This window comes from Anastrepha obliqua, chromosome 1 (genome assembly GCF_027943255.1).
Source record: "Anastrepha obliqua isolate idAnaObli1 chromosome 1, idAnaObli1_1.0, whole genome shotgun sequence".
In the NCBI taxonomy this organism is placed as follows: Eukaryota; Metazoa; Arthropoda; class Insecta; order Diptera; family Tephritidae; genus Anastrepha; species Anastrepha obliqua.
The window spans coordinates 103518837-103533163 of record NC_072892.1 but is presented as its reverse complement, the minus strand read 5'-3'; the positions used below and the strand labels follow the sequence as shown (position 1 = coordinate 103533163).

The 14327-nt window shown below is 34.4% G+C and overlaps 1 protein-coding gene across 3 annotated transcripts in view; it reads left to right on the top strand.

Annotated features, from left to right (window-relative positions):
- The window catches only part of LOC129253454 (elongation of very long chain fatty acids protein 7), a 76041-nt gene extending 62828 nt beyond the window's left edge, over positions 1-13213 (top strand). For all 3 annotated transcript variants that reach the window (XM_054891830.1, XM_054891832.1, XM_054891831.1), the window contains exons 3-8: positions 728-918; positions 996-1076; positions 1841-2003; positions 2237-2373; positions 2437-2727; positions 11985-13213. In XM_054891830.1, coding sequence (XP_054747805.1) covers positions 728-918; positions 996-1076; positions 1841-2003; positions 2237-2373; positions 2437-2727; positions 11985-12164 — 1043 coding nt within the window. In that variant the 3' untranslated portion in view covers positions 12165-13213. The remainder of the gene's footprint in view (positions 1-727; positions 919-995; positions 1077-1840; positions 2004-2236; positions 2374-2436; positions 2728-11984) is intronic.
- The last annotated feature ends 1114 nt before the right edge of the window (positions 13214-14327 follow it).

Below are 14327 nucleotides of genomic sequence, written 5' to 3'. Positions count from 1 at the left end.
GGCAGATATCTACAGCTAACCAGAATGGAGAAGATTGATGGGATTTATGTTGGCGCATTGCGCATTGAAAGGAGCACCCAGTGACCTTAATCATCGAGGTGTGAAACCCGGACATTTACAGAAAAAGTGCTCAGCACTCTCCTTCTCCTTCTGCAAGGAGGTTAAATGGTAAACCTAGTTTTTCCGCGTGTGTGCCGATCATCCAATATCCAGTAAACACAGTTACGAGTTTGGAAATTGAACGACATGGAGTCCCCAGGACTTTCTGAGTCCTCTGTCTATTTTACTAGGGTCAAAGGGGTTTCGTTCATTCAGCAACTTAATTTTTCTCTATGTTCCTATGTCCTGGAACCCAGATCAGAGAAATGTTACTTGCACACCCAAGAGATTTTATCTCCTCAAAGGAGTATACTAGTTTGGATTTACACCATGGCGTCGTCAGAGCCTTGATTGCGGATGGCGGTTGTTCCGAGTACTTTGTGATGAAGGTGATAATAAGAACTGACGTCAAGTTTTTGAGTAGCAGCTTAAATATTGTCATAAAATATGCGCTATCCTTGTGAAATGTTTTGAGCGTTAAACAAAGCCTTTTGTTGTGGTTTTATGTTTTCTTTTGTTTCTTTTTCTTTTGGTATTTTCGAAATATTATTAATTTTAAAATAATACGTGCCAAATGTAAGCTTTCATTTACAAAGCAATCTCTCTAATAAAATTATATAATTTACAGATCCACGTGTCAGAGATTGGCCCATGATGTCATCACCATTTCCCACATTAGCACTCTGCGTATTATATGCCTACTTCAGCAAATCGCTAGCGCCGCGTCTGATGGCGAAGCGGAAAGCTTTGGACCTACGTAAAGTACTGGTCTACTATAATTTATTTCAGACAATATTCAGCGCGTGGATTTTCTATGAGGTAAATCAGAAGCGAAAAGACTCAAGCCATGCTATTATATTTATTAATTTAATACAATGTTGTGCTTTTACTTGCAGTACTTAAGGAGCGGTTGGTGGGGCAATTATAGTTTCAAATGTCAACCTGTTGATTACTCCAATAATCCACTGGCTATGCGCGTAAGTCTTTATTTTTCTATTGTTATACAAATAACATAACGATGTATGTATGCTTGTATGTGTGAAATAAATGCCAAATCCGCCAGCACGGGAAAGTAATTGCGTACGTTGTAGCGAAAGTTCCCCAAAAGTAATTCAAATGCCAATTAGATCTGACTAAGACTTACTGTTATCTGAAATTCGAAATTAGAAAAAAAAAAACAGACGATATGACAATAGCTTACTAGTCAGCCCGTTCTTGCTTAGATTCTTGGGGGCAGGCAAAAACAGTTTTCTTAAATTATTGCCCTTCAATTTATCAACTTGACATTAGCTTTATGTAAAAATTCAATTGTGGCATAATATTTTAAATTTATTTATTCAAGCACTGCGTCAAAAATCATATTTATCACCCGCCGTCGTGGTTGTGAGTTGCGGCAAGGGTAATTGTTTGCATTTAGATACTTTTCGGGGCCTAGACACTCTTATACTCTGAAGGTAGATGTCGCTAATCGGCATATATTTAGCGAAGTGGTTCGAATTCGGCATATAATTCACAACAAGCCATTCGTTTATCGCTACTTAGTTCCACTTTCATCGCAAATCGTTTTCGCTATGGGGTAGTCTTGCCACTCAAGTATATGCTAACGCGCTACACCCATTTACAATATTCATAAGTACATACATACATACATATATTTAAGCATAATACAGGCGTATACATATGTAAATTCAAAGCGTATTTATAATTTAATTTATTTAATTTTTATCATTTTCAATCGCAGATGGCACGCACGTGTTGGTGGTATTACATTTCAAAATTCACAGAATTCTTTGACACGATTTTCTTCATATTGCGTAAGAAAAATGAACACGTGTCCACGTTGCATGTCATTCATCATGGCTGCATGCCCTTCTCCGTATGGATGGGCATGAAATTTGCGCCAGGTAAAGTTAGGCTTTCAACTGCTATCATGCTTTGAAGTTCATGCCCACAATTTAACAATTTAATAAAAATTTGACGCTAGAACTTCTTACCAAGCATCCCAGACGCATTGGCTTTGAACGCTTCATTCAGCTATAAGTTTTCTCAGCTGGAATGCTTGGTATGGAGTTTTGGCTTAAGCCATTACTTTTTTGTCTAATCTTGATCATTATCTTTCTTCTTTATATTACTTAAGGTGGTCACAGTACATTCTTTGCCTTGCTGAACTCCTTTGTGCACATTGTCATGTACTTCTATTATATGATTGCCGCAATGGGTCCCAAATACCAGAAATTTATCTGGTGGAAAAAGTACCTTACCACTTTCCAAATGGTATGCCTGTCAAAAAGTTTACTTATTATATGTCCATATGGAACTAATTAACTTTTCTTTCAGGTACAATTTGTCGCCATTTTCACCCATCAATTCCAATTGCTCTTCAGGGAGTGCGATTATCCCAAAGGCTTCATGGTTTGGATTGGTTTGCATGGCGTTATGTTCCTGTTTCTCTTCTCCGACTTTTATAAGGCCAAGTATACAAATGCACGCGTGCGCAGTGCGGCGGCGAAATCCAACACAAATGGCTATACCAAAATACCTGCGACGAATGGCAAATGCGTGCTAGAGAGCAATGGCGATTTGTCCAATCATCTGGTGGCGTCCAATAATAACAAGGGTGCTTGCATGGTGAGTTATGTAATAAATGCATATGTATTAGTGTATATGGAGATATAAGAAACATTTAAACATTATATTTATAATTGGCGGTGACACCCTTTTTTTGGGTGTTTGGCCAAGCTTCTCGTACTATTTGTTGTTTGCGTCTTAATGTTGTTCCTCAAATAAAGGACCTACAATTTTAAGCCGACTTCGAACGGCAGATGATTTTTATAATAATTTTATAGCAGAAATACACTCGTAGGTTTGTCATTGCCTGTCGAGGGGCGGCTGCTATTGGAAAAAAACTTTTTCTATCTTTTGATGTGTCACGCACGCGAACTTACGCACTGGCGAATGATAGCCACGCACCAACACTACGGTGGCAGACAACCTATTCCAAATGTTAGCAAATAGAAATATAAACTATGCAACTCCAAAGTCATTCGCAGCTCTTTGTTTGAAATTCAGTTTCCGACAGCAGTACAAAGCTTACGAGTAAAGGAATCCCGAGAACTAAGTTTATGTAGATCCCAATGTCTTATATCTTATATATCACAGTAGATATGGCAATTGCACTAGTATAGCGAACTCAAAAACGTCTCAAACACGATGCCATAAATTGTGTTTACTTATTTTTATAAGTAATGCATTTTATATTTTTGGAATGTACTGTGTAAATTGTAAGATGCGAGAGTTGATGATGTAGTGACAATTAAACTTATGGCCCGGTAGCTCCAGAAGCCACCATGAACCCTTTGGGAGCCACAAAACTGGATGGACGTCAGATAGAAACGAAAGAAAAAAAATAATTAAACGCTTCTAGAAATCCACCCCTTCATCAGCGCAGAAAATTACATCGTACCTAAATTTGGGTGAGATCAATGCACATTGAACTGGTAGTAGCAGTAGAGGAAAAGCAAGCTCGGCAATGTATATTGTTTTTCCTCTTGGACCCTGGAGTAATTTAAACGGAAATTTAGAGACCAAATAAACTGAAAAAGTCAACTCAGCTGCTCTGTGGCTATTACTTCTTCAATGTGCTTTGGTTGGGATACACTTGGTTATCTAGGCTCTTAGAGGTGCTAAGGATTTTTATATAGTAGACGCTCATTTGCGAGTATTTTTCTTGCGATAGTGTTTTTAAGCACGTGGATCGTTGTTATAGTATTTGTAAATACCATCAGGCTTTTCCGATAGTCCGATTCAGTTTATAAAAGGAAAATGATAAAATTCTTCAGCATTTTTGTGTGCGAATTTTTTTCAATTCTGAGCATCGATTATTTTCGCCATTTTTCTGATAATACAATAGAGGTTTGTGCGCCTTTGCCATGTAATCCTTTAAAATGATCAGGCGTATAATCGAGGCAACCAAACTACCATCAAACTGGTTTCGCTTTCGATAAGCCTGTTCAAGGTAAGGACAGAAATAATAAGACAGCATCCGGCAATACTCTTTTAATGTTCAAAACAAAAAAATATTAGTTTGTGGAAAAATAAATCCATTATTTTTACCTAAAATGTTTGCGCTAATGGTTAAAAACTGTTTTATTATCGATCTTTAGCGCCTGGGCGATGCTACGACTACTAAGATGCCGGTCAACTTCGATTATTTCCGTGCTTTTATCGACAATATCGACATCTTATCAGCCTCATTGGTCCGCTGAAACTCTCGGAGTAGAGAGAGTTTCCAAACCTTAAACAAGAGTTTTAGGGAGTTTTTCTGGAGTTTTTGTTTTTCTTTCCTACTCATTTCCAAGCCACAGCTATTAAATATAGAATAAGTAGAAAATCAGCCCTATCCCAGTTGAGATTTTACTATTCTACTTTCATTTGCAATTGGTTTGGTTTGAGCCCGAGCCGAGGACCTGAAAATTGACGCACTGTGTTATTAAAGTTATCAAACGAATCAAGCTCCGTCGCGTAGAATATAAAACATCGACTTAAGGTTTGCTATTTTCAAGTAAAACAAAAACACGAAAAATACCACTTCCAAGTCATTCCCGTTTCCGTTGATTTGTTGCGTTAAAGGTTTCACGTCCCGAGTGAAATTATTAATACACATACAGCCTGCAAAAAAATATAGAACTTCAACATTTCGACCAGGAAAATAGTCAATCCTTCTAATTCTTCTCTAATTTTTCCTGTTCATTATATTTTTTATTATAAAAGTATAGTCTACTATGTAACAAAAAACCATATTAAAACAAATTTAAAATTTTATACAAAAATTAGCTGAACATTACCATCGAAATTTCGAAATTTTTAATCAGAATTCAAAAAAAAATGTGTACGTAGTTTTATAGCCATTCAATAATTTTTTTTTTTTTTTTTAAGTATGGTTCATTGTATAACAAAGATGCAAGTCTCAAATTTTGTACAAGATTTCGATAATTTTCATAAAATTTCAAAATTTTGAATCAGAATTTAAAAAGAAGAAATTTGGGTATAGAGTTTTACAGCGCATTAAATATTGGTATAAAAGGGTGCAGTTTTGAAATTGCTAGAAAATCCAGTTGATATTTAGAATTTTTTTACTTCACGGTGTTGCGCTTTCCTCAATTTAACACATGCACGCATGTTTTTGTTTTTTTGGATTAAATCAAAAATAGCGACAATTTTGAGCCGCTTCAAACTTGCGCCCTATGATACTAGAATTTAATGCGCTGCAAAATGGCATACCCATTATTTTAAATGTAAATTCCAATTTACTTCTACGCCAACATTTCGATTAGTGTACAGCTTGAACTACGGACCTGTCAACACTTAATCGTCATAAATACTCTGCATTGGTGCAGCGCCTGAGATTTTACACCTAGTTTTGATCGAATTGCATAGAATATTCGTAATCAATTTATTTGCAAAGTGTTCTTCATACTTCACCCATTCGGTATACAAATTAGTAGTCAAAACAGCATAAAAATGTTGCCCTTCCATAAGTCAATTGTCCATTCTGAGTACTGAAAATGTTGAATGCGTATATGTACACTGATTTTAAAAGCGCTGCTAATGTAAAAAATCCATGCCAAGTGTTTAAGCAAACGAGACTAATTACAGAACTAAACATTGAATACTTAACTAATGCGCAGGTGCCAATTTGTTGAGTAATTATCATTGGCGATGTTGTTATGTGCGTGCGTTTGTAAATTCATTTATAAGTACTTTTCTACTTTAAATGTTTTAAACTTTAATTCAAGTAAATGCTTGCAAAAATATAATTCAATGTTTAAAGTGCAAGTGCGGTGTAGTGACCGACTGGCACGTGGTGGCATTATGCTGATGACGTCTGTAGAAATAATGTCTTCATAATTTGAAAAAGCACTACAAATGATGGAATATATTCAACCTTTGCTCTCTTTGAAATACGTAAAGAAAATGTTAGACGTTGTTAAGCTGACCTGAATCTACAAGTATTTATAATGAGGCAAAGTTATGTACAGGTATGGAATTTGTGCTTTTATGGAGATTAACAAACGAAAGTAATAACTTTTATATAATAAATTAAATTTGATGTTGTTGTAATAGCTTAAGGTGCTCCCCATACACTGTTGGGAGTGAAAGCTCTTTCAGAACTTTATACTATTTACAATGGTTCCAAGGAGGAATAAAGTGCCCAAATCTCAACCTTACCTTCAGGTGGTTCTTTCTGTTTAAAATGAACAAGGCTCAGACTTCCAATGATAGGCGGTATAACCGTGAAACCATGCGCAGAGGAAAAGCTGTAGCCACCCAGCCAACTGGACTCTTGTCTGGGTGATCAGCTGGCAGTTTAATCGGATGCGTTGGGCCAATCACCTACCAAGATTAAAATAACCTGATTACAGAAAGCGGGACAAGTCTTGGCTGGATATAAATCCGGGTGGTTCTGGTGGCGGAATACTTCTAAACGCTAGCGACTTCTTTTGTAGTAAGTGCCATTTGTATTTTCAAAATGAATCAAATCATTTCTTGCTTATTGGACTTGAGTTATGGAGTAGTGAATTTGAAACCCAATGATTCCAGTAAAATAAACTTCACCATTTGAAACTTCTTATGGTGGTTGAAATGGTAACATATACGAGTAGATTATTGATGATCAGCAGCTATGTGCAAGAGTTTTAGGCGTAAACCATTGAAACGGATTATTCTTGTTGTTATTGTATTAGCATAAAATATTACTAATCAGGTTTTTCAAAATACTGTTGTAGTGACAGTTCGGATCGTTCTCGTAGGCAACACATTTGACATTTTCCCCAGGCATAGCGTTGCCCCATTGTAGTTGCTTTGGCAAGGGTGGTTTTATGTCATTGATTATTGGAATAACAAAATTTCAAACAAATTCTTTGAATTTCCATCGTTAAATTCGAAGAACACACTCGAGCTTGACTTGTTTACAGTAGCACAGAAAACAAACTATGTGACATATCACGCTGAAATTTGCCATGTAAGCTTATAACAGTCCTACCAAAAAACAAAAAATTTATTTTTGCCATATGTCATCCGTTTTATTGATAACGTCTCGTTCATATTTGAGCAGAAGATATAAATTGTGGCGGCCTCGGTAGTCTAGCGTATGTGCACTAGCCTGCCATCCCACGTAAAGCACGGTCCTCGCACTTTTTTAAATATACCTACTTTCCCTGTTTCAAAAAAAAAATCCTCCAATTCCATTCCCCCAAAAACTTATCCTTTCCATCCTTACTCCCGTACAATAAACAAAGAAAACCACACAGTTACACAAAGCATCAGTGGCGCCAGCAAGGGGAAGCGGGCAATCGCGATAACTGCGCATACACACCAAATTTAGCGAAGTCCTCAACCTTCTGTGCGATCCTTCTGCCATAAAAATGTGAGACACAGATGACGCTCCAAGCAGTAAGAAGGTGTTCCTAAGCAACGACAGGTGGGCATTCCCACTACTTGGGACTGGTAGCGGCAGGCTAATCAGCTACCCTGTCAGAAAAAAAAAACAGATTAAAAACCCAACGCAAGACTGACTCTATGTTCACGAGAGGAGTGAACAAGGAAAAAAAAATAAATAAATTTTATTTATAAGTATTGCATATGTATTAGAGAAGTGGTCAATAAGTATGAATCCATTTCGAGCTTTGAATTCTACATTTCTCCAATTTGTGATACGCTTCTTGATGTTGTTCCACAAATAGAAGAAGTTACTGTTTTATGCCGACTTCGAAAGGCAAAACCATCTGCCTATGAGATGATTTTTTATGGCAAAAATACACTAGAAGGTTTGTTATATTGCCTACCGAGAGACGACCACTATTAGAAAAAACTCTTTCTGTTACTTTGGTGCTCGGCCAAACACCCAATAAAGGAGTAAGCGCTACGTACAAAGTCAGAAAGATGGCACTGCTGGCACGTATCGGGGTTATGTTTAGTTAGTAGCATCTCTTCGAAGAACACACACCAAGTTTCAGCTAGATCGGTTTGTGTTTCGCATTCGTTTGAATCGAGGAAGTCGAGTGATTTTCATTTTCCATCATGACAGCGCCCCAGCTCATGACTCAGCAGTTCTGCACGCAAAAATTAATGAAAATAGGGTTTCAACTTGTTTCACATTCCCTCTATTCTCCAGATTTGGCTCTCCCGTACTCCTCGGTATATTATTTGTTTTATTCAAATGAGAAGGTGATTGCAGAAATGAATGATAATTTTCAGACTTGCACAAATCCTATTATTCGGAAGGGATCAACAAACAGAATAGCGTTGGCCAAAGTGTATAAGCCTAAAAGGAGTCTATGACGAAAAATACATAAAAAAAGGTTTACCCCAAGCAATGAAGTAGTTTTTATTTTTCCGCGGACTTTGCAAACAACCCTCGTATACAATATATGAATAATTTTTACTATTTCTTCAAAAAACAAAAAAATGCATACGAGCACTTTCAAACACTGTAGGAAGGCGAACTTATGCTTTGTTTTATTACTATCGTATTTTCGCTTAAGTGGTTTTTAAAATTGTTAGTCTTATAATTTATATTTTAATTACTCTTTCGTGTTTTACGACTTTGAGCGCAAGCACAACTTGTGATATAATTCTGTTTGCCTGTTTTCTTATTGAATCATGCATACTATTTCTCAATACCTCGAAGTGACAAAACCCATTAAAAGCAGCTACTATGAATTGTTATTGTCATGTTTTTCTACATACAGTCCGTCCGGATCACTTGATTTGAGGTAATAATTTTTATGAACGAAAACGGTTATTGAAGCAACCTTATTTGATCTACTAATCTAAGGTTTTCTGACAATTCAAGCGAACACTGTACTTTGCTCGAAAATAAACATGCATCAAAATATTATTCCATCTAACGTTATTTCGCAACAGTAAAACTTGAGTAGTTGTAATACTGTGCTTGATTTATTGGTTCCCTTGAATCGAGGCACTGACCAAATAAGAAAAAATAATAACAAATATAGGAAAGTCGGCTTTTAACATTTATTATTCAAAGTTTAAAAGCTTGTGCTGCCAGCTTGTTTATAAATTACTTCGTAAATATTTACGTTGATGAATGGGTTTGTATAAATTCTCCAGAAAGCCTAATGAAATTTCAGAACAGGCCGTTTTAGTTACTCGAATTAAAGTATTTTTGTCTTCAAATTGTTGCCCATTCTGATAAACCTTACGAGCAAGCCATGCCCACAGATTTTCAATAATGTTCAGATCTAGGGAATACGGTGGTCATGCTAAAGCTTGAACGCAATCCAAGTTTTGACCAGACTTGAAGTGTGTACAGGTGCATTATACTTTTGAAAGATCCAATTAACAGGTACAAATATTTCACGAAACTTGGGAAAAGATAATCCCAACAGAACTTTATAGTGGCTTCCCGTTATTTTGTAGTCTCCAATTTTGAATTAGAATAATCCTACGAACGGTGGATTAACTGGTTGTAACATTGGCCATTGCTTTCATTTTTGTTGTTGGAAGGACGGAATTTCATGCAATTCTAAGGATTTTTGAGGCTTTAGGATAAAACCATCGCATTAGTTTGTGGTTCTTCGCATAGGAGGCACCTATTTTCAGATGTACAACGTTTTGACTTCGACCAATTTGGCGATTTCAAAGTCCCCCTGGGGTTATCGGTTTGTCGTTTTTAGCGATCTGTCAAACTTGTTTGCTTTCCCACTTTGTAAGAATTAAGAAGTTTTCGATCAAACACAATAAACTCTGAAGAAAACGATCCCTTTTACAGCTTTAATAAGCAAATAATGTAGGCAAACTGAGTGCCCTATTCAAGTGAATCAATAAATTGAGTACAGTATTACAACTGCTGAACAGTTTTATTGCTGCGAATTACCGTTAGATGGAATAATATTTTGATGCATGTTTATTTTCGAGCAAAGTACAGTCTTCACTTGAATTATCAGAAAACCTTAGATTAGTAGAACAGATACGGTTGCTTCAATAACAATTTTCTTCCATAAAATTGATTGTCTCTAATCAAGTGAACCGAACTGAATGGTACGTATTATTGAACACGGTAGTAGTAATGCTTTTCGACGTATTTTCGGCGCCCAAAGAGACATTTTTGAAATAAAGTTTGTTAACTACTTAAGGGAAGGTTTATAAGGTCAAAAAAATCAATTTTTTTTTTCGTTTTAAGCGATTCCTAATATATTTCAGAATATTCACACAAAGTTACACAGCCTAATTTTCAATATTTCCGTAGATACAAAGCCAAAGGTGGGCGAGAGTTAGGTAGTTACGCTGTGACCGGACAGCTATAGTACAAACTTTATCTTCTTTTCTCGACTTTTCATTTTTATGATTTCTTTGAATTGGCGTACATGAATGAAAAAAAACTAATAAACCTTTTGAAATTAATCATAGCTTGTTCCCTTCAGTATTAAATTCTCTTCTATTTGAACTAACAAAATAGATAAAAAAAATTTTCAAGATTTTAATACCAAGTTGAAGTGAATTTTTTTTTATAGAAAGGCATTTTTTTCTTTAAAACCTCCAAAAACTTAAAATTTTGGAATTTCTCTCAGTTTTCTTAGTTCCTCTAGAATAAAAAATCATGATAATTAGATAAAAAAAAATTTCAAGATTTTTATACCAAGTTGAAGTGAATTTTTTTTTTTATAGAAAGGCATTTTTTTCTTTAAAACCTCCAAAAACTTAAAATTTTGGAATTTCTCTCAGTTTTCTTAGTTCATCTAGAATAAAAAATCATGATAATTAGAAATCAATTTGAATTTTTTGCTTTAGATAATAATTACGAGCTGTATCTTGTACGCCAGTTGGAAACTCCAGCGTTGCAGCGCTCTACTAATTTCTATGTTAAACATTTTTTTCAACTTATTTTAACCAGTACAAAAAATTTTTATACTTTTTAAATGTTCATTAAAATATAGAAAAAACTTTGCAGTGCTAAATTAATTTTTTCCTTAAAAAAAAAAAACGCAAAGAGATGCAATTTTTAGACCTCATAAACCAGGCTCCCCCCTTAAGGGGTTAAGGGTAGTCAGAGGTCCGAAAAAGTGATGATTTTCAATAATTTTTTTTTCGCTAGTCAATTGCTTTATTTTACGAAAATAAAAATATAGCCTTAAAACATCATGTTTCGACTTGACTTTAGCAAAATTTCAAAAAAAAAAAAAATTAATAATTGTAAAAGTTTCAGCAGAAGTCCCTTGCGGTAATCATCACAAGTCCTTGGAGATTCATCTAAAATCAATCGAACAAGAGAAATTTGTTTTATTAATAGATAATCTTGTGTCTGATCGAAGCTTTTTATTTTTTTGTTTTCAAAATTAACAATATGGCGGCCTCAGGAAATATTTTTCAGATTTTCGAGAAAAAACCGACAATTATATTAATTGTTTGAAAAAAATCGAAACTTTTGAAAAATAAATTCTTCGATCAGGCACGAGTTTTCTATGTTTTTCAAGAGCAGTATAAATTTTACTGAAATCTACCAAGCGGTTTTTAAGTTACAGTGATCACCAGTTCAAATACATAGTTTTGAGAAAAATGCATTTAAAGTTTTGCTACTTGCTCCGGAGCGCCCGAGCGCCCTTTGTTAATTGTTGAATAACTCGGAAAGTATTTGTGGGATTCATTTTCAATTCATTCAATATTTTTAAGGTATTATACATTATACTTTAATAAAATGCAAAAAAAAAAATCCAATTATTTTAAATTCTGACTACGCCTAACCCTTTAAGCTTATTTTGCGAAATTTTCCTATTGTCGTGACGCGCTATATCTCAAAACATTTAAATTTTAAAATATACCACAAATTTTGAAACAAATTGTATATTTTTTTTTTAATTTTTCAGCCCGTTATGGACGATGAAGTCGAGGCCATCAAGTCGAATCATCACTTAACCAATGGCTATAAGAACGGCTTCGCTAATGGTCATGCTTTCAAAGACGGCGATGGTGTGCTTTCAACAAACGATGCTATACTCAACCCAGACAGCAGTAGCTCTAGTCTACATCAGCGAAAAGTCAAATAAGCATAAAATGTAACAAATAAATAATACTAATATAAAAAAATCACGTAAGAGAAAAGCAACATGCAAAGAGTAGTTATCACTTAAGTATATACTGATAAAAAATTGATTATTTTTTATATATACATAAATTATATATTTAATAATTTAAAATCGAGTAAATATGGAGCTTTTATACATATAAAAGATGGAAAAGGAAACACAAATATTAATTATAATTGAAAATACTATACATTATAGCAGCAACAATGAAGAATAAGCTCTAAGGTCAAACATGTCTAGAAGTCTAATCTAGAATCACCAAGTTGTTCAAATACATAATTTGCGATAGATATGTAAATGCAAGGAGAAACAAATGAGAAAATCAGAAAACACACATAAGTATCATGTAAACAAAATGAAAAAAACTAAAAAAAAAAACAAAACAAATTTTATTTAAGTAAATTTACAGAAAGAAAAGCGAATGGAATGCGCGCCGTTCTTGTGAATTAAGAAGAAGAAGAAAAGTATGAGAAGGACGTTATTGAAAAGTGAAAAAAAGTTATTGTTTTAAATTTATAAGCATACGAAGGTATTTTACATACTCCATACACATAAAATTTGAAAACACAAAAAAAGGAGAAAGAGAACAAAATGAATCTTAAAGTTGTACACAAATCTCAAACCACAGGGAATTTAAACGGACATAAACTTGTATGGCTAATATTACACCTGTACTACTATACTACTTCTATTTACTACTATGTACTACAAAAACAACAACTGCTACCAATTGACACCACTACCACCAACAAATTGAAATGCATTTTTTACCCCCTCTTTTTTTTTATAGTACAGTAATTACACTGTAGCATGCGCAGGCGCCTTATTAAATCTTAGCATTCACCCTCAGTTATAACGGACCAGTCGTTTATAGAGTTGTGGTTACGAGTAAGACGTAAAGGCGCTTGCGCAATGCAATTTTATACATTGACCTACCGATATCTTATACTTATGTGTATATGTATGTATTTATAAAGAGATATTATTGTAAATTTTTATAATCCATTGGGTATACGAGCAGGAGAAAATATAAAAAAAAACGCATGCACATTGATTGTACGTGTGCATACATGTGTGTGCATATATATTGCAAAAGCTATAAGAAACAAATAATATTATGTATGTATGTATAAAATGGCGGAGGTATACATATATAGTTTGGGAACAAATGAGTAACTAATAAATATACTAAATGCATATATACTACCTATATACAAATACTTAGTTAGCTGCGTCCTATTAATTATTATACTCGTTGTGTATATATTTGGAATACATGAGACGGCCCGATGCGTGTGCGTGGGCGTGCAAATCTTTTGTGTAAGTGCGAGTATGTATATAAATATGTATGTAGTTAGCAAGAATGGTTTTTAAATAGGTAAATGAACGCTTAAACGCTATTGTTTTTGTTTTTATGTTAAAGGAAATAAACAAAGGAAAACTGAATTGAAATGTTACATGGCAATAAATTTAGCTAAAAACTATTACTGTAACATTTAGTGCGGAAAATTTGTACACATTTTTTAGAAAATTATTCATAATTTTTGTAACATTTTAAATATACATAAATTTACATAAATGCTTTCATATAGTTTATATAGTTGTATATTTTGCATTTGTGAGGGTTATTGGTAGTTCTTTTTTTCGTTTTTTTTCTTTTTGTATACCTTTTGTTTCAATTTACTTTGTTTTGTGTGATCAACAACTTTTTGTACAACACCACAAAACTGCATTATTGTTACGCTTAATTATTTTTCGCAATACTTTTTAAGGTTAATGTGCCTAATGTGTCTACTTTATATTGTGCTTTTGTAATGTTACTTAGTGCAATTCTGTTTCTTTCAATAAAATCATGAATCCATAAAGAAATCGAATCAAAAACAAGCTTTGTTATTACTTTCCAACCAGAAACAAAAAAAAAAAATACTCCGCTTTCCACTGCTCCTCATCTCCTCAGCAACTCATTTTAATTATAAGCATCATAAACGTAGGTACGAATAAATATTCGAATGGACTTTTGACAAAATTACTTAGCTCGACCTGGCTACTACTACCTCCCAAGCATTAAACGTTGAGTGCGACCCCGGTGCCTAGGGCCTGGCGCTTATCTTTCCCTATGGCCGG